Source organism: Lathamus discolor, chromosome 4 (assembly GCF_037157495.1).
Source record: "Lathamus discolor isolate bLatDis1 chromosome 4, bLatDis1.hap1, whole genome shotgun sequence".
NCBI lineage: Eukaryota > Metazoa > Chordata > Aves > Psittaciformes > Psittacidae > Lathamus > Lathamus discolor.
In genome coordinates, this window is record NC_088887.1 from 126,201,265 (window position 1) to 126,226,190 (window position 24,926).

General features: G+C 46.8%; 1 protein-coding gene across 2 annotated transcripts in view; it reads right to left on the reverse strand.

The window, feature by feature from the left end:
* The window catches only part of FCHSD2 (FCH and double SH3 domains 2), a 151,859-nt gene that overhangs the window by 56,422 nt on the left and 70,511 nt on the right, over positions 1 to 24,926 (reverse strand). For both annotated transcript variants that reach the window (XM_065678921.1, XM_065678920.1), the window contains exons 4-8: positions 23,879 to 23,955; positions 22,032 to 22,176; positions 17,305 to 17,438; positions 16,054 to 16,108; positions 15,527 to 15,655 (exon numbers count right to left, since the gene is read on the reverse strand). In XM_065678921.1, the coding sequence (XP_065534993.1) occupies positions 15,527 to 15,655; positions 16,054 to 16,108; positions 17,305 to 17,438; positions 22,032 to 22,176; positions 23,879 to 23,955 (540 nt within the window). The remainder of the gene's footprint in view (positions 1 to 15,526; positions 15,656 to 16,053; positions 16,109 to 17,304; positions 17,439 to 22,031; positions 22,177 to 23,878; positions 23,956 to 24,926) is intronic.

The window sequence follows — 24,926 nt, forward strand, 5'->3', positions numbered from 1 at the left end:
CCTCTTCCACTGGAGCAGCTTGCTCCAAGCTCCTGTGGCCAACCTGGCCTTGAGCATTGCCAGGGTTGGGGCAGCCACAGCTTCTCTGGGCACCCTGTGCCAGCACGTCAGCACCCTCTCAATAAAGATATATAAAAACTATAAAGATAATAACTGTTGTTAAACTGATAATCCTACAATCCCAGACTGGTTTGGGTTGGAAGGGACCTTAAAGCTCATCATACATGGGCCCTTGTCCAAAGTCTCTGAATAAATGCCCATGGAGAAGAGTGAAACACGACAGAATTGTGTCATTTCTTAAAACATGAATTATTTGGCCATACACAGCCACAAACGTTTGTGAAGAAGTCACTTAGAACAAAGCTGCTTTTCCCTCAGATTTGCCATCATCTTCTCATCCAGCTTTTCCTTAGGACTCTCTATCTCCTTTAAATATCGCTTATTAAATTGAATTCTTATCTATTAAACTGAACCACTCTAGGGTCTAATAAGGCACTGAACAACTTGATTAATAGGAGCAATAAAAAACTTTAGTTCTAATATTCTTTAGCTTGAATTAGAAACCTGATTTCTACCCAGCTCCACATACGTGGTGTTACACTTCAGTCAAATGGAGCTCCTCCAATTAACCTGAGGCACCCAAAAATCAGCCGATTGCCTTGATTCATTCAAATGTATTTTCTTCGGGCATCTTTACATCATTTTCAGCTATCACTTTGAGCTATGGGAGATTAAAAAGCCTTGAGCATCAGCACTGAGACCTTCCTGAAGGTTTTGAAAGCCCAATCTCAACAGTGTCCAAACTTGGGGAGTCACCACTTCCCTAGGGACATTATTCCAGTGGCCAAGTGTTCTCACTGGGAACAGTTTTGTGTCCAGTGGGAATCTCCCCAGCAGTAACTTGTGCCCATCACCCCTCAGCTTTCTGATGTCCAAAGGGAGTCTCCACCTTCTCTGCAGCCCTCCTTTACCTCCTGGCACATGCGATCAGGTCTCCCTGCGTCTTCTCTTCTCCAGCTGAACAGTCCCAGCTCTCTCAGCCTTTCCTCACTGCTGCCCAGCCCTTGGACCATCGCTGTGGCCCTTCTCTGCCCCTCTCCAGCCCATCCACATCCTTTTTGTACAGCAGGACCAAACCTGAGCACAGCATTCCAGGGCTGGCCTGACCAGCACTGAGCAGAGTGGGATAATGACATCTTCAGCTGGTAGGGAATATCTGCTTCCCTTGCATGACAAGGATGTTTATCCTGCTATAAAGCCTTTTTAGCAGAGATGACAACTTGAACAGATGGGAATTTATCTTCTCTATGAAAACCAGCAGGTAGATGCAAAAATCATGCTGCAGGATCCCCCCTCCTCCTCCTCCTCATCTGACTGAGCTTTGAGCCATCTTTCCAATCAGTTGTCTCTCTAGCAATCTGTAAGTGCTAAACAGGAATTTCTTGCTCCTAATGTTCTTCTGTGGCCTAATTCCACATGGATCAGCTCCATTCATTTCCTTTCAGTGAAGCTCACACTGCAGGAATAGTTTTCTCTTCTGATACTAATTGCACACCTATTTACTGCTGATGGAGCCCTGACCTGCCCAAAGAAGCTGAAACCTGAGGTTGTGTGATGCCTTTGGAGCACGCAGCACCATAAAGGCTCATAAGCACAAGCCCTGAATTCCACTTCAGAAAGGAATTCCAAGGCAAGGGAGTTTTCTAAGGACTGTGCCAAAAATACAGCTCAAACAGCCTTTACCCAAGGCTGACAGTGATGACAGCTCCTCACCTCCACCCATGCACCCATGCTGTGACCTCCACCGTCACCAAAGGGGCTTATATTGAGAAATAAAAGCAAAGATTTTGAAGCTGGAAGAAGAAAAAGCATAGCATCCTTTGCCAGCCATATCCTACAAAAACACTCTCAATTTTGGGTTCAAACTTAAACAAGGGAGGTTTAGGCTGGACGTAAGGCAGAAGCTCTTCCCTGTGAGGGTGCTGAGGCGCTGGCACAGGGTGCCCAGAGAAGCTGTGGCTGCCCCATCCCTGGCAGTGCTCAAGGCCAGCTTGGACACAGGGGCTTGGAGCAAGCTGCTCCAGTGGAAGGGGTCCCTGCCCGTGGCAGGGGTTGGAGCTGGAGGAGCTTTAAGGTCCCCTTCAACCCAAACCAGTCTTAGACTCCATGAATCCGGAGTTGCTAAAAACAAACCCTCGTGATGATCCGTTCGGGATGTGTGTCCATGAGTCCTAAACTTGGAATGTCGCGTGTTTCTAGTTCAAACCCTTTGACGTTGCTCCACCTGCCTCCCCACCAGCACTCCCCAGGTGCTTCCTGAGCTTGGCTTTTGCCTCCCGGAGCCGTGCCGGCTGCTTCTGCCACAGCCAAGTATTTCGGGAACCGCTCTTATTGTATTAGAGGGCGGCTTTGAAACACGATGGCAAAGTTTCATTTCCTGTTCAAAATGAGCACGTTTATGACATCGGACAGAAAAAGCCTGATCCAAACCCTCAACGGCTTCGATATAAAATCTTTAAAGAGCCCCAAACAAATAAGTAATGAAATGAAAATGTTATAAAGTTTTCTGTTAACTCTTTCAATGAGGTTTCACAATGAGACCACTCGGATTCGGGAGTAGCTCCATCCCCTTCTTAACCCTTCCTTGTGCCCTTTTCCTAGCAGTGACTTTGGGTTTCTTTTAGCTTTCCATTAATTTTCCTTGTTCTTGTGCTTTGCATCCACCTTCCATCACTGATAGAATCATGGAATGGTTTGGGTCAGAAAGGACCTTAAGATCATCCAGTTCCAACTCCCTGCCATGGGCAGGGACACCTCACACTAAACCATGGCACCCAAGGCTCTGTCCAACCTGGCCTTGAACACTGCCAGGGATGGAGCATTCACAGCCTCCCTGGGCAACCCATTCCAGTGCCTCAGCACCCTCACAGGAAAGAATTTCCTCCTTAGATCCAATCTAAACTTCCCCTGTTTCAGTCTGAACCCATCACCCCTTGTCCTATCACTACAGTCCCTAATGAAGAGCCCCTCTCCAGCATCCTGATGATTTCCTTTTCTCCCTTCCCAAGTCTCCTCCAATCACTGCCTCCTGTGAACCATCTCATGTAAATACACCCCTGACTTTCCTACCCAGGAAATACCTTTCATGAGCATCTGTAAAAACGCACTACATTTCTTCACCATCAAGCCATTCCTGAAGTTATTTCTGTCAAAATGCCAAAAGAAACCTCGCTGACAAGGCAGAAGCATTATCAAGAAATAGCTTTATTATCCCATGAAAAATGATCCTTGTTCTAAGATAATTAAGTGGCCCTGATTTATGTATCATGCTCTGTCTTTCACTACACAATCCCCACCCATGGAGGAACAAATACTCAGCCCCCCTGGAAATAAACAGCCTTTTCGGACCAAATGCTTAAACAAGGAATTGGTTAAATCACATTTAATTGTGGTTAAACATGAGGTGAGACAGAGCAGACTGCCATCAGGGAAACGTGACCATCGTTCACTTTTCACCTGTACAACAGAAGTGCGGTGATCCAGACAGTCTTTTGTCTTGAGTTAGCTTGGAAAGGCCACGTGATGGATGATGATATCAAACACTTCCACAGCTAGAGGTGGCAGTGCTAGCTACTGTTCAGGGCATCTCAACTTCCTCTGCTTGTGGTTTCACCAAAAATACCACCAGAAGTGGTTGTCATCCTGCTGGGAAGCTGCTTTTCGCTTCCCTGTAAATGCTTCCTCACAGTCAGCTGGTAAATGCTCTGGAGCCAGGCTGAGAGAGCTGGGCTGGGGCAGCCTGGACAAGAGAAGGCTCCTGAAGGGGAGACCTGAGAGCAGCTCCAGTGCCTAAAGGGGCTGCAGGAAAGCTGGAGAGGGGCTTGGGACAAGGGCCTGTAGGGCCAGGCCAAGCGGAATGGCTTGAACCTGCCCGAGGGGAGACTGAGCTGAGCTCTTAGGCAGAAGCTCTTCCCTGGGAGGGTGCTGAGGCGCTGGCACAGGGTGCCCAGAGAAGCTGTGGCTGCCCCATCCCTGGCAGTGCTCAAGGCCAGGTTGGACACAGGGGCTTGGAGCAAGCTGCTCCAGTGGAAGGGGTCCCTGCCCGTGGCAGGGGTTGGAGCTGGAGGAGCTTTAAGGTCCATTCCAAGCCAAACCAGTTTAGGATTCTATGAATACAAATGGTCGAAACTGCAGTTAGCATACATTCAATAGCTTATGAAGGAGCTAAAGCTCTCCAAAGCAGATTTTTAGGTTATCAACTGAAAAGTGCGATATAAAAGCATTTAAGAAAAACCCTAAACAAGAGAGCACTATTTTGTATTAATCACTCAACAATTTACATGGATGGATAATGACACTACAGAGCCTTATGAAAGGATTTAATCTCCCCAGGGCTTCACGTGCATGTATATGTATGCACACACACTGATGGTCCTGGCAGGGCAAAGAGCCTGGTATCAGCTGCTGTGGAGCCCACAGTGAGCATCTTCTGGAACACTCACGTGTTGGGCCAGAGCCTCCCTTCATTCATCTTCCATTCATAGGAATGAACACAAGAAAGCAGCACATGCTCCTCAACTTTAAAAGAAAGTAGCTGGACCCATCTGATACTGTAGATAAAGCAATCTCTGGCTGGTTTAATTGTAATTACAGTATATTTGTGGCTTGCAGCTGACAAGAAGGGGAAGTGAAACAATAGTTCTTTCACTTACAGAAGTTCCCCCTGCATTTTAAAAGGGAGCATGACAGGATCTGAAAAGAATAGCTGAATTAAGAAAAGAGATTTATAGAAGTAAATGGAAACCTCCAGTGACTTCAAACTTATTTTCTCTTAATGCTATTTTTTATTTGGGACAGAATCTCTGTTATAACAAAGTAATTCCCTGGGTGCTTCTAAATCACTCTAAAGAGCAGAAAACAATAACGTGTACGTCAAATGATTTCTGACAGTGAGAACGGTGGTTCTGCTTGTTCTGGAGGCTACACAAATATGGAGTCATGCAAATGTTACCCTCTTATTTATATAGGAGACAGTGGCCAACTATTGCTAGGGTAACATTGCTGAGACCACCGAAGACCTTCAGCTACCATGTCAAGCTACTTTTCAAGTCAGAGTCACCACAGGAAAGAACCATTTGCCATACACACCTGATTACTTTCTGGGCATAAATCAAATTATTATTATAAACCATCTAGCCCTTAATCGTGGAGCATGAGCAGCAGGTTGAAGGAGGTGATCCTGCCCCTGTGCTCTGCCCTGGTGAGACCCCACTTGCAGCACTGGGTGCAGTTCAGTCAACATAAGGACATGGAGCTGTTGGAGCAAGTCCAGAGGAGGCCACGAGGATGAGCAGGGGCTGGAGCAGCTCCTGTATGGAGCCAGGCTGAGAACATTGGGGCTGTTGAGCCTGGAGCAGAGAAGCTGCGTGGAGACCTCAGAGCAGCTTCCAGTGTCTGAAGGGGGCTGCAAGGATGCTGGGGAGGGACTCTTCATCAGGGACTGCAGTGATAGGACAAGGGGTGATGGGTTCAAACTGAAACAGGAGCTGGTCTATCCCTGGCAGTGTTCAAGGCTAGGCTGTACACAGGGGCTTGGAGCAAGCTGCTCTAGTGGGAGACGTCCCTGCCCATGGCAGGGGTTGGAACTGGATGAGCTTTAAGGTCCCTTCCAATCCAAATCCCACAGTCTGGGATTCTGTGACTCTTACAAACACTGCCAGCTTCAGCTGAATCCCATTTGTACAAGTCATGTTTGGAGCCTGTAGTTACATTTGTTTTAAATGATCATTAAAAGTGCTTGGTAAAAGTGATGGATGACGGTGCTGAAAACACAGATGTCATCTCGGCTTCATAAAAACTCCCAACAATGCTAATATAGAGAAAACAGGGTTCATCACAACGTAACTATTCCAGTGCTGCTGGCTCATTCAGTTACTCCAGCTAATGGCAGAAAACAACCAGAAACTGTGGACCTGTCATTAGTGGAGTCCTCCAGGGATCAATACTGGGCCCAATATCTTCTTAAGTGATCTGGGTGATGGGATCAAGTGCTCCCTGATGAAGTTTGCCGATGGCACCAAACTGAGTGGGGAAGTGGACACTTGGGAAGGTGAAGCCACCCTGCAGGGTGAGCTGGACAGGCTGAAGATTGGGCTGGGAAGAACCTGATGGAGCTCAACAGGACAAGTGTCAGGTTTTGCCCCCTGGGCAAACCCAGTCCTGGAGCAGCACGGGCTGGGATGTGCCCGGCTGGAGCAGCTCTGGGAAAGGGACCTGGAAGAACCAGCTCCATAGGAGTGAACAGTGAGCGGCTGGGGCAGAGAAACCCAGCAGGGTGCTGGGGAACATGAACAAGGGCATCACCACAGGGATGAAGGTGTCATTGTCACACTTTGCTCTGTGGTACAGGGTGCTGGGCTTCCAGTCTACGTCATGCTTTGTCTGGAAAGGCTGGACCAGATGATCCATGAGGCCCCTTCAGCCTGGGATTCTGTTATTCCAAGTTAAGGGTTCCCAAGCAGCATCTTCCTAACAGAAAATGTTATTTCACAGAATCAGAGAATAATTTAGGTTAAAAGAGAGACAAGGTCCAACCGCTACTCAGAGCAGGGCCAAGCCGATCAGGCTGTGTACAGTCAAGTTCTGAATGTCTCCAAGGTAGGACATTCTTCCCCTCCCCAAGCCCCTGTTTCTCTCTGACCACCTTCATGGCACAACTTCTTCCTTGTATTTAAATGAGAATGACCTGGGTTTCAATTAGGTTGCCTCCAGCCTTCAAAAACCAACCCAAGCCCAGCCTGGAACAGTCTTCTCCACATGCTCCCCACTAGGCAGCCACAGATCATGAAGACTGTTACTACCTCCCTTTCTCTCAGTTTTCTCAGTGTCTGCTTCTTCATCATGTGCTCCAGGTACTACACTCACTCTCAACATTCCCCTGCAACAGCTCAACCACTTCTCATGTGAACCCCCATGACAGCCAGCTCCTTGCTCAGAAGCCAGACAGATGCCTTCCTCTATGAAAACCCTTTCAGACAGTGCTTAAACCCAGCTGAGGATGTGAAAACATCGCATGTCACCTGTCACTTTACAGCCTGATGGTTCAATGCTGTAACATGTCTCAGTATCACCACGCCCGTGGAAGGGAAGAGTTGTTCCAGGGCAATTAGATAACATGGAGTTTCTATTTAAACCTGTCATATCAGCAAGAGAACCCTGATCAAGAACAGGAGCCCAGTCCCACAGCTGCACTTCCTCATGTCAAGCAAGCTGGAAAGTACAGAAAATACAGAAAGGATGACTGAAACAATATAAAAAACCCCCTTCGTGAAACCGCAAAGGCAAAAAAGATAGCGAAGTGCAACAGCTTTTGATGCTGTTCCTCCAACGCAGCCCTCAAACCCCACAGACCACACTAGGTGCGATATGAAATACATGCTTTAAAAGCAGAGAGCTTTAGAAATACTTGTGTTAGTGTTTGCCATCTTATAGAGCGTTTTTCATTGCTCATAGAACAAACACATCACCGCCTGTAAAGATGGGCTTGTTCAGCCTGGAGAAGAGAAGGCTCCTTAAGGAGAGACCTCAGAACAGCTCCAGTGCCTAAAGGGGCTGCAGGAAAGCTGGAGAAGGGCTTGGGACAAGGGCCTGTAGGGCCAGGCCAAGGGGAATGGCTTGAACCTGCCCGAGGGGAGACTGAGATGAGCTCTTAGGCAGAAGCTCTTCCCTGGGAGGGTGCTGAGGGGCTGGCACAGGGTGCCCAGAGAAGCTGTGGCTGCCCCATCCCTGGCAGTGCTCAAGGCCAGGTTGGACACAGGGGCTTGGAGCAAGCTGCTCCAGTGGAAGGGGTCCCTGCCGTGGCAGGGGTTGGGACTGGAGGAGCTTTAAGGTCCATTCCAAGTCAAACCGATTTGGGATTCTATGAATACAAATGGTTGAAACTGCAGTTAGCATATATTCAATAGGTTATGAAGGATCTAAAGCTCCCCAAAGCAGATTTTAGGTTATCAACTGAAAAGTGCGATATAAAAGCATTTAAGGAAAACCCTAAACAAGAGAGCACTATTTTGTATTAATCACTCAACAATTTACATGGATGGATAATGACACTACAGAGCCTTATGAAAGGATTTAATCTCCCCAGGGCTTCACGTGCATGTATATGTATGCACACACACTGATGGTCCTGGCAGGGCAAAGAGCCTGGTATCAGCTGCTGTGGAGCCCACAGTGAGCACAGGGGAGACTGAGATGAGCTCAAGGCCAGGTTGGACACAGGGGCTTGGAGCAAGCTGATCCAGTGGAAGGGGTCCCTGCCTGTGGCAGGGGGGTGGAACCGGATGAGCTTTAAGGTACGTTCCAACCCAAACCAGGCTGCAATTCCGTGGTTCTATATACAGGGGAAAAGGCAGCAGGATTAAAATCTTTCCTAAAGGGAGATCTAGAATGGTTTTGCTTCTTATCTACCTGCGTAATGAATAAACTAGGATGGCACTATAGAAGCAATTCTTTAAAAGATGCTGGAAGATTTAATGTTTTCTTCCCAAGCATCCCTGTTTTGAGTGATGGCTTCACAGTTGCAAACCCAGCAGAGTGAATCATTTTCTTCTTCCCTGCATAAAAATGCTTTAAAATGAACATCTTCTGAATGAGTGAAAACTCTCAGAAGCTGTATGTCACCAGGAACCCTGCCAATGACAATGTTTAGTTGTTGCCTGTTACAGAACACTAAATCAGGCCATAACGTATATTTGTGATTCATTTGTCACGGGACAGCACAATGCGGTATTTCCTAATCAGATACAAGGAACAAAATCAATGCTGGCTTCTCCCGAACATGAAGGGACCCAAAGTGTCTCAGGCCCAACGCTTTCCCAACAGCAGCTTTACAAATAGTACCAAAGGGGCAGGATCCCCTCCCTGAGCTGCTGCTCACGCTCTGGGGGTGCAGCCCAGCACACGGGGGGGTTCTGGGCTCAAGCGCTCACTGAAGCCGGGGCATGGGGAGCTGCTCCTCACCCAGCACCCCAAGTCCTTCTCCTCAGGCTGCCCCATCCAGGCTCCCCCCAGCCTGGGCTTGTGCTGGGATTGCCCCAACCCAGGGGCAGCACCTTGCCCTTGGCCTTGTTGAGCTCCATGAGGTTCATATGTTCCCACCTCTCCAGCTTGTCCAGGTCCCTCTGGATCCCATCCCTTCCCTCCAGTGTCACTGCACCACACAGCTCAGTGTCATCAGGAAATGTGCTGAGGGTGCTCGATCCCTCTGTCCATGCTACCAATGAAGATGTTGAACAGGATCAGTCCCAACACCAACCCCTGAGGACACCACTCAATAAACACATAAAGCTTTGACCCTTCAGTGAAATCCACTCTGATGCACCCCAAAGGAGCAGTACCAACCAACCAGCCACCGTTTTATACCTAAATGCCATTTAAACAACTGCTCTAGACAAAGGATGTAGAAGATCTGTCTTGGAAAGCAGAACACTACTTTCTCCCCGTTTTCCATGTGATTTCTAACAGCTCTATGCTAAAAGTGGCATTTAAGCAGAGGAGCAGGGAGTTTTTGAAGGCAGGGAGGTGGGATAGTCTGTTTTTCCACTCTGAAGGTGATGATATTAAACAAGCAACCTTCTGAAGTACTGTTTAGAGAAAGGGTTTCTCTGCAGGTTACTGAACAACTGAAACCCAGCCTGAAAATCATTTAAAATGTAGACATATGCCGCATACACCACCAGTTTGCCTGATCTAAATTTTGAGGTAATTCGCCTGATTTCAACCAAACCGAACTGAAAATGAAACTGGACCTCGAGCTTCATCTTGCTGTGGAGACGGTGGTTATAGAAACCTCACCTTGTCTACAGAGTGGAACTAACCACCACTTCCTGGAACGCATCCTGGAAGAGCAGACAACAAGTAACTAAGTCTTATGATGTCTGAGATGCTGCTGATTCCACTCAGCAATCCCAACCTGCTCCATACAGAAGTCACAGAATCACAGAATAGTTAGGGCTGGAAAGGACCTCAAGATCATCCAGTTCCAACCCCCTGCCATGGGCAGGGACACCTCACACTAAACCATCCCACCCAAGGCTCTGTCCAGCCTGGCCTTGAACACTGCCAGGGATGGAGCATTCACAGCCTCCCTGGGCAACCCATTCCAGTGCCTCAGCACCCTCACAGGAAAGAATTTCCTCCTTTTATCTAATTGAAACTTCCCCTGTTTCAGTCTGAACCCATCACCCCTTGTCCTGTCACTGCAGTCCCTGATGAAGAGTCCCTCCCCAGCATCCCTATAGGCCCCCTTCAGACACTGGAAGCTGCTCTGAGGTCTCATCGCAGCTTCTCTTCTCCCGGCTGAACAAGCCTAATGTTCTCAGCCTGTCTTCATACAGGAGGTGCTCCAGCCCCTGCTCATCCTCGTGGCCTCCTCTGGACTTGTTCCAGCAGTTCCATGTCCTTTTTATGTTGAGGACACCACAACTGCACACAATGCTCCAGGTGAGGTCTCACCAGAGCAGAGCAGAGGGGCAGGATCACCTCCTTCGCCCTGCTGGTCACGCTCCTTTGGATGCAGCCCAGGATACGGTTGCTTTCTGGGCTGCGAGCGCACACTGCAGCCGGCTCATGCTCATTTTCTCATCGACCAGCACCCCCAAGTCCTTCTCCGCAGGGCCGCTCTGAATCTCTTCTCTGCCCAACCTGTAGCTGTGCCTGGGATTGCTCCGACCCAGGTGTAGGACCTTGCACTTGGCATGGTTAAGTCATTCTTCCAGTCTGCTTTACGTGGGGCAGCTGCTATGAGATGGGAATGTTTCAGGAATTCTTAGCTCTGCCTGAGAGCCTCACTCAAAGAGAACCAAGAGAAGCTGCTGAGTATCTGCAATAAGGCAACAACTCCAAAGGGGCTGGAAGAGACACGAAATGTGAGGAGTTTATGGAAACACTTGACATTAGGTAAAGGTGTGGAGAGGCCTGCAGAGCTCCAACAGAAGAAGGGGTACCAGCTCCACTGCAGCTAAATGAAGAAATACTTAGAGATAGCAAGGTGGCCACTACCACAGGAATACCTGAGGCCTTACTAATAGGAAGATAAAAGGTGCATTTTTAGACTGTTAATCTCAATACATAAAGGAACACGTTTTGTTTGGATACAACTCTATTACAGCATGTATGAGGTCATCACCATTCAAGGTACTAAAACAAGAACTGTGCTGCCCAGAAGAGGTTTAATCCCCTTCCAAAATGCCTCCTTCCTAGTGACGTTGCCTAGAGGAAGGATCAGAAACATTTAATAGACAAAGTCTCCATTCCCCTATCCTTTAGTCCATTTTCCAGTTCCACTAACAGTGGTCTTTATTCTGTAGGCAGCAATTTCCTCCCCAGCTGACTGCTTTTGTCCTTCTAATATTAATTTCATGTGCTGTTTTTTTGCCTGGTCAACACTCATTGACACATCACGGTATCTCTTGCTCATAAGGTTTATATTTGGTTACAGAGAATGACACTGAATGACCGGGCAGCACAGGCCTGAATCCAGAACCTCCCATGTGCTGGGCTGCACTCCCAGAGCGTGAGCACCAGCTCAGGGAGGGGATCCTGCCCCTCTGCTGAGCTCTAGGGAGACCCCTCCTGCAGTTCTGATCCAGCTCTGGGGCAGCAGCACAAGAGGGACGTGGAGCTGCTGGAGAGAGGCCAGAGGAGGCCATGGAGCTGCCGCGAGGGCTGGAGCAGCTCTGCTCTGGAGCCAGGCTGAGAGAGCTGGGCTGGGGCAGCCTGGACAAGAGAAGGCTCCTGAAGGGGAGACCTGAGAGCAGCTCCAGTGCCTAAAGGGGCTGCAGGGAACCTGGAGAGGGGCTTGGGACAAGGGCCTGTAGGGCCAGGCCAAGGGGAATGGCTTGAACCTGCCCGAGGGGAGCCTGAGCTGAGCTCTTAGGCAGAAGCTCTTCCCTGGGAGGGTGCTGAGGCGCTGGCCCAGGGTGCCCAGAGAAGCTGTGGCTGCCCCATCCCTGGCAGTGCTCAAGGCCAGGTTGGACACAGGGGCTTGGAGCAAGCTGCTCCAGTGGAAGGGGTCCCTGCCCATGGCAGGGGTTGGGGCTGGAGGAGCTTTAAGGTCCCTTCCAACACAGACCACTCTTGTGACTGTGATTCTTCACCACCTTCAAATCATCACCTCTCTCTTCAGTTCCTTCTCCATGCTGTTTATGTTCAATCACTATGCTAAATAACATAATCACTCTCTCAGTGCTTTAAGAAGCATGGTTCCCACACACATTTCAGGAGGCGAAGATAGGTAAGAGAGAAACCAGGACCTTGTCAGCAATTCTCCTTCTCTGATAAACCTCAACTATTTACTTTAATCCCACATCTTCTGTATCTCTTCATCAGTTATTAACCTATGAGAAAACCCTCACCACCCCACCTGCAATGTCCTTTTATATAAGCAGAGACTGAGTGGGAAGTTTGTTGAGGCCTCCCAGCAAATCCAAGACATTAAAGCAGATGAATCACCCTTATCCCCTCTTTTTGAAGGACATTTTCCCTCTTTAGAAAGAAAATGATGTTGATTATTCCCATCACATCATATCTGTCTATGTGTGAATTGCCTCCATTCATCACTGCACTTGTCTTGTCAGCCTGGTAGGGACATAGGTTTTCTTCATCTCTAATACCCAGGGCCCCTCCTGAAGCCCTTTCCAAAGGCTGGCCCACACTGAGGTGGGTTTTAGCACCAGATTACACACTGCTGATTATATTCAAGCAGTTTACATTTGAACTTACATTAAAGCTCTTGGCTGAATGCAGCTGGAGCCCAGTTCCATGATACTAGAAACGTCTGAGAGATGTAGAAGAAGACCCCTGAACGTGGTTCTTCTGAAGTAATATCGAAGGAGGTGATCCTGCCCCTCTACTCTGCTCTTGTGAGACCTCACCTGGAGCATTGTGTGCAGTTCTGGTGTCCTCAACATAAAAAGGACATGGAACTGCTGGAACAAGTCCAGAGGAGGCCACGAGGATGAGCAGGGGCTGGAGCACCTCCCGTATGAAGACAGGCTGAGAACATTGGGGCTGTTCAGCCTGGAGAAGAGAAGCTGCGTGGAGACCTCAGAGCAGCCTTCCAGTATCTGAAGGGGGCCTATAGGGATGCTGGGGAGGGACTCTTCATCAGGGACTGCAGTGACAGGACAAGGGGTAATGGGTTAAAACTTAAACAGGGGAAGTTTAGATTGGATCTAAGGAGGAAATTCTTTCCTGTGAGGGTGGTGAGGCACTGGAATGGGTTGCCCAGGGAGGTTGTGAGTGCTCCATCCCTGGCGGTGTTCAAGGCCAGGTTGGATGAAGCCTTGTGTTGGATGGTTTAGTGAGAGGTGTCCCTGTCCATGGCAGGGGGGTTGGAACTAGATGATCTTGAGGTCCTTTCCAACCCAAACCATTCTATGATTCTATGATTCTATAATATGGGTCAATGAAAGCACTTGCACCTTTGCTTTTCAGTAAACCACAATTATTTATACAGAAGACCAGGCTGGTTTCCTTAGGAAATAAAGAAAGGTTCAGTTTGAATAAAGCTTCAAAAGAAGTTGTACAAAAGAAAGGACTGAATAAGAGGGAAAGAAGTAACTGGGTAAAGAAACCAGCACAGATCAGCACTGACTTCAGGAACTGGACCCTGTGCACATAGAACATGGACAGATGAATGGCACCAGCATGACTTTTTCCATTGGTTTTCCATGGTTGCATTTCTCGGTCTTTCAGAAACGATTGAACCATTTTTAGTTTGACGTTTTATAGCAGCTTCTTCAAACCCCACGTTCCTGCGGTATCTGCAGGTTTCTAATGTCACACTACAGAAGGCTCACACCATCCAAAAGACATAAGTGTTTATGGAAACTCAAAGAGATGAAGATCCTACCTAGTTTACTATACACCTGGTTTGTAGTGCACCCAAGATGTAGCCAGACATAGAGGAAACAGGAATGCCTTTGCAAGGATTATCTTGCTATCTTGGAATGCCCTGAGATGAGAGCACACATAACCCACCTGAGCCTGGCAGGACTTTACCCAGGCTATCTCCTCACCTTTTTGCTATCTTGGAATGCCCTGAGATGAGAGCACCCATAACCCACCCGAGCCTGGCAGGACTTTACCCAGGCTATCTCCTCACCTTTTTATTATGTCAAATGTCCTTTTTGCTTGTTTTGCTGTGAAAATATTAAATTCACTTCTAGCATTACATCCAAATAAGAGCATTAAAGGATGACGACAAACCATGCATCTAAGTCTGGAATTATCTCATGTAAGCATCAATGAGTAACCTTACCTTGTCTATGATAAGGAAATACTTTATAAGCATTTTCATGCACTAAACATTTTGTCAGCACAAATATTCATAGTTTACTAAGAGAAAAGCACAACCACATATACACACAGAGCAAAGACAGGATGATGCTTCAAGAACTACCAGCCCTGCATTGCCTCTGTGATACCCAGATCTGGTTAAACCTTCTAAGAAGTCACGTATTAGGCTTATAAATGAATCTGTAACACAGGCTAGGATTTACTCTAGGTGGCATTGCTTAAACTAGTCAAGATATAATGGACTTACATATAAAAGTCCCTTGGAAGCTCTTTTTTGGTGCTCTCGTTTTCTCCTTCGGTTACCTGCTTTTCCTATCACCATTTTTTCCCCCAGGATGCAGAAAGATGTTGGTAATACAGGGATTTGTTAAAATACACTGATAGTTATTCAATAAAGCAATTTGAAATGCAAATTACAGGCTTTGAAGGTGCTGTGTCTGATTGCATCACCTGGAAATAGTATGCAGAGAGCAACCTGAAATCAACTTTGCAAATGGCAGTGTATGAAGTGCAACTACAGAGAGGGTGAACTGGCTTTAAAGAGCTGATTTTGTAGATTTTACAGGTTTCCTGTCACTATCTCATTTTAAGATATGTGAATGTAAGTAATTTTAGGATGATATTAAAAAAGAAAGGGTAAGCACTCATATTTGAACTTTTTAAGTATGTAATTTCCTACGAGTTCAAGTATCTTGGCTTGACTTTGTGACACCATCAAAGTTGATTCGCTGTTCTCTACAATTCATGGTTTGAAACCAAGATATAATGGTTATATTTTCATTAATCATGCCATAAAGAAACTTTCTGATCAGATATGTGGACATTTAAAAGGATTATGGGATATGTTATTGAAGAACTAAACCATTTCCAGCTTACTTGAGGTCAACTACAATAGGCAAACACAGGTCTTAGATATACAAACCTGATTCCTTTACCCAAGTGAGTTTTCAGGAGTTCAGTATAAAGGTGAGTGCTTAGTTTTGGGTTTGATAACAGGTACCAAATACCCTGCACACTACTTCAGGATCCATCTCCTGCGCTGCATTCATCTATTCCAGCATACTGGAAAACTCAACAAAGCAACCCAGGAGTTTGTACTTCCAGACCCATTTTCCTCTCCATATTTTCACACTTCCCAACTCCCATATATAAAAATTAGCTTCCTTACCTTCATAATGTTTACTAGGTCTGTTTGATAATAGCGATCTTGGTGTGCATTAGCAGCTGCTAACGTGAGAAGATAATCATTCCTTGCATGGATTGCCTTGGAATTACACTCGGATCGCCGTGCTTTTAACTACAACAAGAAACAGGAGTTAAAAGATAGGTATCAATGAGAACTTAAATGAGCAAACGTGTATGAACAGTAAATTAACATGCATACGTATGTATTACTATAGTCAAAGCTTTAAAGGATTAATAGTTTAACAGCTTTGTTAATGGTTATGGAATCTCTAATGCATCTTGCCCTCATGCAGTTGTAATTTCACATGTGATCTTTAAAGAACTGTTACAACTCCCACTAGAAAGAGTGTCCTTATGGACATAGGTAATTCTGAGCTCTGACTGCGTAAAGAGTCTTCTCTCGTCACTTTCTCTAAAGATATACCTTCCAAACAGTCATCTAAGATGCAAGAAAGCTTTGGTCCTGGGCCTCGTGAAATTAGCAGCAAAACCACTGCTTCTTCTACTCACCTTTACACTTGCCTTCTGCAAGCTTATTCTTGACTGAAAAAGACTAAGTTTGGACCTGAAACAGAAACGAAGAAAGGATATTACTAATATCATTTCTACAAATGTGCAGGATAAATAACCACTGCACCTCACTTAAAATATTCATTTATATAACTTTTTAAGCCTTCATTTTTATTTGTATAGATTTCAGTGGACCTGAAGGACCAAAGAAAATATTACAAAGTACATTGAACTACATCAATAAAGGGCATTCTGCCCCTCTGCTCTGCACTGGTGAGACCCCACTTGCAGCACTGTGTGCAGTTCTGGTGTCCTCAGCGTAAGAAGGACATGGAGCTGTTGGAGCAAGTCCAGAGGAGGCCACGAGGATGAGCAGGGGCTGGAGCAGCTCCTGTATGGAGCCAGGCTGAGAACATTGGGGCTGTTGAGCCTGGAGAAGAGAAGCTGCGTGGAGACCTCAGAGCAGCTTCCAGTGTCTGAAGGGGGCTGCAAGGATGCTGGGGAGGGACTCTTCATCAGGGACTGGAGTGACAGGACAAGGGGTGATGGGTTCAGACTGAAACAGGGGAAGTTCAGGTTGGAGATAAGGCAGAAGCTCTTCCCTGTGAGGGTGCTGAGGCGCTGGCACAGGGTGCCCAGAGAAGCTGTGGCTGCCCCATCCCTGGCAGTGCTCAAGGCCAGGTTGGACACAGGGGCTTGGAGCAAGCTGCTCCAGTAGAAGGGGTCCCTGCCCATGGCAGGGGTTGGGACTGGAGGAGCTTCTAACTCCCTTCCAACCCAAATCATTCTGGGATTCTATGTTCCAGTATTTAAGCGGTGGCTACAGAGAAGATGGAGACTCCCTTTTTACAAGGAGTCCCATGGAAAAGCTAAGGAGTGATGGGCACAGGTTAGCTCTGGGGACACAAGAGTAAAATATTTTCCAATGAGAACAAGCAGCCATTGGAATAATCTCTCCAGGGAAGTGGTGACTTCCCAGTGTCGGACACTGTTAAGACTGGGCTGCACAGGGTGCTGGACCATACAGTCTAGGTCATGCTTTGTCTGGAAAGGTTGGGCCAGATGATACTCGAGGTCCTGCCAACCTGGGTTTCCATGATTCTATGAAATGGTTCCAGAAATATATATAAGCAGAAAGCAAACAACCTGGCCCAAGCTCATTGAAAGCAATTATCTTCTAAAACTAATACAAGCCCCAGTCTGCTTGATACGCATGCAATTATTGATACATATGCTATTAGAACAACATACTTGGCCTCAATATCTGCTTTTTCCCGCACCGCTTGAGCCATCTGCTCCGTCTCAAAATATTTCTTCTTGCCTTTAGCTAAATCTTTTACTGTCTCCTGTAACTCAGCCTGGATCCTCGTCAACTGGTCCACACACTGGAAAAAAGCAGGCAGGAAACAAAGCATTAATGCGTTTTTGCATCCAAATCATGCTATCATCATGGTTTTACTGCTCCTGGTTGCATTTTATACGGCACAACGCCATCTCCGAGTCACTCCTGGTCATTCATGTCGTTTTTAAAGCTGATCAGTGCATAACCCCAGGTTTCTTTCTTTCTTTGTGCTGCTCTTTAACTACAGAAACTCAATGATAAGTCACAAATGAAATATTAAACTTGTGAAAGCTTTGGATGAGGCAATGAGTAGAAATAAGTGGAATGCAATTGGGGAAAATCCGATGGCAAGCTATAGGAGGTGATAAAGAAAATGGTTAATCCTTCCTTCTCTGCAATCTAAAGTGTAAGACAATAGCTGTCACAGAAAACACACCAGAGCAACAAGAATAATCTGAAAAATGTTCTTTTTAGAGCTTATTTTTCTCTATTTTGAGGGGTTTCCAACAAATAGGGGTGTATCAGAAATCAGTGTCATTCACTTAAGGGCTTAAAACGCAGAATGGGTGAGTGAAGGAGGGAAAGTAACTCCAACCTTTTCCATTCAAGCCAAGCAATGTTACAAGACACATTTTAATGTCAAAATAGAATAATCAAAGGAATAGCAGAAAAAATACCGTACTGGTTCTGACTGGGAGAATGTGAACTTTGAGTGCAGTAGCTGGTACAGGGCCATGATTTAGATTTGGAACCAAAACTGTGGGGATAACCTAGGGATGCTTTAGCGATTGCTGAGCTGATTCCTATCAGCTTCAAAGTATGTATCTGGGAAAGGATCCGTGGTAAGCAGAAAGGACCTTGCTCACAAGCCAAATGTGAATTTTCAATGTCTTGAACTATACTATCTTTAAAAGAGACTTGCAAAGATTTTCTTGTACCCAAACGAGCTCAAGTACACGTAAGAGTGATAGTTCAATGCATTTACATTTAATTATAGATATTACAGACTGGATGTGGTCAGTGAAGGCTCCAGGCAAAACTCAGAGGCAGAGCCTCAAGCAAGCTTAAGGAAAGCAATTTGTCTTTCAAGTTGCCTTTTTGTCCTTCGAAGCCCAGACCCAAGCTCTCACCTCTTTTCACACCATTATCACATACCCAGCTGTGTGGATCTGGAGGTTCTGGAGGACACCACCTCCATAGGAGTCAACAGAGACTGGCTGGGGCAGAGAAACCCAGCAGGGTGCTGGGGAACATCAACAAGGGTGTCACCAGCAGAGATAAAGATGTCACTGTCCTACTCTGCTCAGTGCTGGTCAGGCCACCCCTGCAATATGGGTTCAGTTTTGGTCCTGCTGTACAAAAGAGATGTGGACGGGCTGAAGACGGTCCAGAGAAGGGCCACAAACATGGTTCAAGGGCTGGGCAGCAGTGAGGAAAGGCTGAGAGAGCTGGGACTGTTCAGCTGGAGAAGAGAAGGCTCAGGGAGACCTGATCCATGTGCCAGGAGTGAAAGGAGGGCTGCAGAGAAGACGGAGGCTCCCTTTGGACAAGGAGTCCCATGGGAGAGCTGAGGGGTGACAGGCAAAAGTTACTGCTGGGGAGATTCCCACTGCACGTAAGAGGAAAACTTTTCCCAGTGAGAACAAGCAGCCACTGGAATAATCTCCCCAGGGAAGCGGTGACTCCTCAGTGTTGGACACTGTTAAGACCAGGCTGCACAGGGTGCTGGGCATCCAATCTAGGTCATGCCGTGCCTGGAAAGGTTGGACTGGATGGTCCTTGAGGTCCCTCAACCTGGGATTCCGTGCTTGTATTATTCTTCCAGCCCAGGTGCCTCACATTGTTCTCTTACTGAACACCCCCTCTAAACATCTCAGGTTTTTCAGTACAGCAATTATTAATACATGCAACCTCTTTTACAAGCATTTTGAGAAGAATAAGGTGATGTAATCCAACATCATCACTGATTTCACAGCATTCAACAACTGTTAATAATAATATCCAGCCCATTAAAAAAGCAGCTTTTTTTTTGAGGCAATAGAAATCACTCCTCTTCTCACCACACAATTCTGCTCTCACTCAAAAAGTCACATTCCTTTCTGCCTATAAAGTCATAAAGTCCATAAAAATTCACGTAGGTTCACACTAAATGCAGTGTTTGATGTGTGCAGACCAATAAAGCACCAGGCTCCACGAGGTAACTCCGTGGTGGGTGGTTTGGGGAATGGTGGGGGGTTTCTGAAGACCTCCAAGTGTAGGATAGAGAAATGAAAGGTAGAAAGATCTGTGTATGTTGGAGAGCTGACAGAGACCCAAAATCACTGCAAAAGGAGGTGGGGGGGGGGGGGGGGTGCGTGTGTGTTTGCTGCATCAGTTGGTATTTTGATCCCTGAAATCTCCTGCTGGCATCAAGAAATTAAAGTATCAAATAACCCCAGTTGTTAACATGATGGTTTTAAAAGCATAAAAGCATCTTGGCTGTTGCATCTCTGAAGATGGTGTCAGGAGACTGGATGGTGTTCAGGAGTTTGGGGTTGTGCAGACACTGTAAAAAGCTGTTTCAGAGGTGACAGAGGTGGCTTCTTGTTGCATTCCCTCCACACAGTGGTTTTATTCCATTTGCCTTCAGTCTTCAGACAGAGATCCATGCAAATGTTTTCAGTGGTGGCTACATCATCTTTATAGAGATACGTGATGAAGAGAAAGTCTTCCAAGGCCAACATCTGAAATCACACATCACTTATGGGATGAGCTGACAAGGTCTCTAGGGAAGGATAATGGCAGAGGTTGGGCTGCTGCCCTCCAAACAGTCTTTTGTCTGTACCCTGGGAGGACAGGGGATCAGTTTTCTTACAAGGTCGGATGTGGTCCATAGGGGACACATTTATACCCTGCTCCAGAGTCACCCTGTGATTCATCCATGTTTTTCAGCCAGTTATGGTGAGGTTTTCTGAACTGGTTCCATTATAGTATTAAAAGGGGTGATAAAATGAAGTTTCTATATCCTACCAAGTGGAGGATGGAAAGGTTTACAGCAACACCTGGAAAATGAAGATGGGATCTCATCGACAGCAACTCAATACCTGCTACAGCCTTGGAAGGAAATACTGCTTTTAATAGGAACCTGATTTCAGATGGGCATTCCAGTGTAATGTGACAAGTATTTTACTGACTCAGCAATTCAGTACTGATAAGCTTTTGTCTGGATGGAGGTCAGCATAATGCATTATTTATTCCTTTGGAAATAAAAAGGAAAGGGTGAGGAAAGGCGAAAATTAGACAGTAATGTATAAAAAACTACATTTTTTGTGGAGGAAAAAGAATACCACCAAGTGGATGGTTATTCCATGTTGTAGGAAAACTGTATCACTGTTAGAATCTTTTGGACCACAAGTACTGTCCTGATAACTGTAATAACTTGTTCTGCTAATTCAGAAGTGTAGGAAAACCAGGAATTTCTATCACTTATATAAATTTAAAGAAGCAGTCCCCAAGAAGTGGACCATCCGGTCCAACCATTCCTAGCACTGCCAAGGCCACCCCTGCCCCATGGCACTGAGGCCTCGTCTCCACGGGGTGTGAACCCTTGCAGGGCCGGTGCCTGCAGCCCTGCCCTGGGCAGCCTGTTCCAATGCCTGAGCACCCTCTGGGGCAGGAATTGTTCCTCAGCTCCATCTAAACCTGCCCTGGGGCAGCTTGAGGCCGCTTCCTCTTGTCCCATCCCTTGTTCCTTGGGAGCAGAGCCCAGCCCCTCCTGGCTCCATCCTCCTGGCAGGCACTTGTAGGGAGCCATCAGGTCCCCCCTGAGCCTTCTCTTCTCCATCTGAACCCCCCAGGTCCCTCAGCCGTTCCCCAGCACACTTGGGCTCTCTATGACACCCTCAGCTTGCCATGTGCACTTTGAAAAGCTTTGGCCTGTATCCTGATGCACTGGACATGTCATGCAATTCCATGGGTATATTCAGCTAAAGAATTTCTTAGGAAAGCAGTGTACAAGTTCACTTCTTTCCTAAGAACCTTTAGTCACCATCCCCTAAAAAGCACGGGATAAAACTGCTGCTCTGCACTTCAGTTCTATTGCAATTCTCTTTATGACAAAGGAATTAATGGAAAAGTGAGGTTCCCGATTACAGAATAGATTTGGTGTACAAGTGGGAACAAGTTGTATAATCAAGTTGTGCATGATGGAAGCTCATATGCGAAGACTTGGTAATCAACTGATATCTGAAAGAGGGGCTGCCCATGTTAGAAGATCCAGAATACCTCCAGCGCTATGACTCTACGATTGCACCAGTCATTCCTTCAGGTTTAAGCTACGCCTTTCTTCAAAACCAGAACCCGTTCTAACAAAACCCCCTTGGAATTGTCACTACAAACCCCACCGCCACAGCAGGACGTTAGATTTGCAGAGATAGCTCTGAGCCAGGGTGTATCCGATCTGAGAAGACTCATTTCCAAGCATTTCTAATCTCTGCTCTGAATTGTGATCCCTCTTTGACAAACTGGCTATTTCCTTCTGTAACAACACGCACAGGAAGAGACTGAAAGTACAGATTACAGAAGTGCCATAGGAAAAGATTTCCAATCACCAAGTAGGAACGCCAGGAGCTGAAAGGAGTTATTAAAGCACAAGTACCTTCTTCAACTGCTGCTCCTTAAAGCACCGCACAGTCCGGGCTGGCTCTGAAATCAGGTTCTTATAGTTCTCGCAGATATTGAGGCGGGATTGAGCCACCTGCATCGTGCCTTCTAAAAGGGACTTCCATACGGAGTACATGCTCCTGAAACAAGGAAACACAGAACGGTTGTGGGAAGAAGGGAAGGAGAAGAAAGGAGAGGAAGGAGAAAAGGGGGACAAGGGGAGGGCGGGGTTGGGGAAGGTTACACTGAGCATAGGGTGAGGGTGCTGAGGCGCTGGCCCAGGGTGCCCAGAGAAGCTGTGGCTGCCCCATCCCTGGCAGTGCTCAAGGCCAGGTTGGACACAGGGGCTTGGAGCAAGCTGCTCCAGTGGAAGGTGGCCCGGCCCGTGGCAGGGGGCTGGAAACGGATGAGCTTTAAGGTCCCTTCCAACCCAAACCATTCCATGAGGTTTTTGGTTGAAGCTGGTGCTGCAATGGAACAGACCCTGCACACCCCAGCAGACAAAGCCAGACGGCATGTTAACAATCTTCTGTAAGATCATGGAATTTGTGATTTGGGCATCTTGCCATTAAGCAAACATTCACAGACTGCTCATCCATTTTATCTCGGCTACCTGTAGTTCCTTCAGCATGTGTAACAGGCCAAAGATAACACCCACAGATGTGTAGTGAGCTTCGCGTGGCTCCAGTATCTCACCACTAAAGCTCAGAAGTGCCCAAGAAGAGGGTGGAGCAGGGTGAGAGGGGGAAGAGGGTGAGACCTCCCCATGGCTCACAGAAAGGAAAGGTTGGTGGAGCACACAGAGCCCAAGCACCTGGTGATGAGGAGCACGGGGGTGGCAGGTACTTGAAGAAGACCTCTGGGCATTATGGGCGTATCTAAGGCCATGAAAGGCTTGTGAGTGGGGAGCAAACTGCAGGTAGGAGGGGTCTGTGTGGTATGGGAGCATTTTCTATGCACTTCAGACTGATAGTACAGTTTGCTTCTTAGACACGCAAGTGGTGTGAAGGTACTAACAGTCCAAAGCACAAATTCCATCAACAATAAAACTTGTCAGAATAATATATAGAACAGATTAAAATCAAGTATCTTTAAAGATTTAAGAGGTCCCATTCAAAGGGGGGAGGCTTTTAGCAACTGAGTCACTTCTGCTTTCATGTTCTGATCCACCTTTCATGTTAACGGAACGAAGTTTTGTAAACAACTGGTTCTTACTCTGCCTCCTCTCTGCTGTCAGATGGGATCTGCATGAAGAATGGTCTCCTAAAGAGAAATGTCTTGCTGCCTTTTCCTATGAAGAGATCCCCACACTTATCACTCTAACCTTGAAGCTATTTGCTAGAATATAGAGAACCACAGAATCAAACCAGTTGGAAAAGACCTTTAAGATCATCAACTCCAACCGCTGCCCAGCACTGCCAAGGCCACCGCTAACGCATGTCACTAAGCCACCACTATATTCAGTTTTAAGCATTAAAACCCAACAGGGTGCACTAACAGTTGCCCTGTGGTGCCATTTTGTTATTCCAATCTTCCTGAATTATTTCTAGACTGGTTTGGGTTGGAAGGGACCTTAAAGCTCATCCAGTTCCAAACCCTGCCATGAGCAGGGACACCTTCCACTAGAGCAGCTGGCTCTAAGCTCTGCTTTTATTCAAGTAATAAACATCCATTTAAGCCTAATGTCAGTACTTCAAGGGAAACAGCTTCATTTTTAACTGGCAATGCTCTGCCACAAAGAAAAGAAATGATTTTAACTACAGCAGTGTTAAATGGGTAAGTAAAATAATGACACAAATGGAAATTATAGAGTAACTTCAAGATGTCCAACTGTGAAATTACCTATAATCACTTCTGTCATCAGCTTTTATTCCAAGCCAGTCCTTCTTCAAGTATTGGCTGGCCAGCTTCTGAATGCTCTGTTAAAAAAAAGGAAAAACAAGTTAAAAGAGGTACATTTTTGCTCTTGAATCAGACATTTTGCTCCTATATCTTTATATGTCTGATAACATGACATATAAAGAAGTGATCAATCTGTATCAGTAACAAACTATACAGTGCAAGATTGTTATTCCCCCCCCCCCCCCCCTTTTATGTTTTTGCTTGACTTTAGTTCCTCTTGAGAACAACTAAGGACTTTCAGGCTAAGAGCTGAAACCAGAAGACCTCTGAGATCCACACACAGAATCACAGAACAGGCACACCCCAGCTTTCTGGGCTGCGAGCTGCATCAAAAGGAGCGTGACCAGCAGGTTGAAGGAGGTGATCCTGCCCCTCTGCTCTGCTCTTGTGAGACCTCACCTGGAGCATTGTGTGCAGTTCTGGTGTCCTCAACATAAAAAGGACATGGAACTGCTGGAACAAGTCCAGAGGAGGCCACGGGGATGCTCGGGGGCTGGAGCAGCTCCTGTATGGAGCCAGGCTGAGAACACTGGGGCTGCTGAGCTTGAAGAAGAGAAGCTGCGTGGAGACCTCAGAGCAGCTTCCAGTGTCTGAAGGGGGCCTATAGGGATGCTGGGGAGGGACTCTTCATCAGGGACTGCAGTGACAGGACAAGGGGTGATGGGTTCAGACTGAAACAGGGGAAGTTTAGACTGGATACAAGGGGGAAATTCTTTACTGTGAGGGTGCTGAAGCACTGGAATGGGTTGCCCAGGGAGGTTGTGAGTGCTGCATCCCTGGCAGTGTTCAAGGCCAGGTTGGACAGAGCCTTGGCTGCCATGGTTTAGTGAGAGGTGTCCCTGCCCATGGCAGGGGTTGGAACAGGATGATCTTGAGGTCCTTTCCAACCCAAACTGTTCTATGATTCTATAACTAAGGACAAGGGTTGTGTGAAGCCATGCAATAACATTTATATGCGCACAATGGAATGCCCAGCTTCGATCATTCA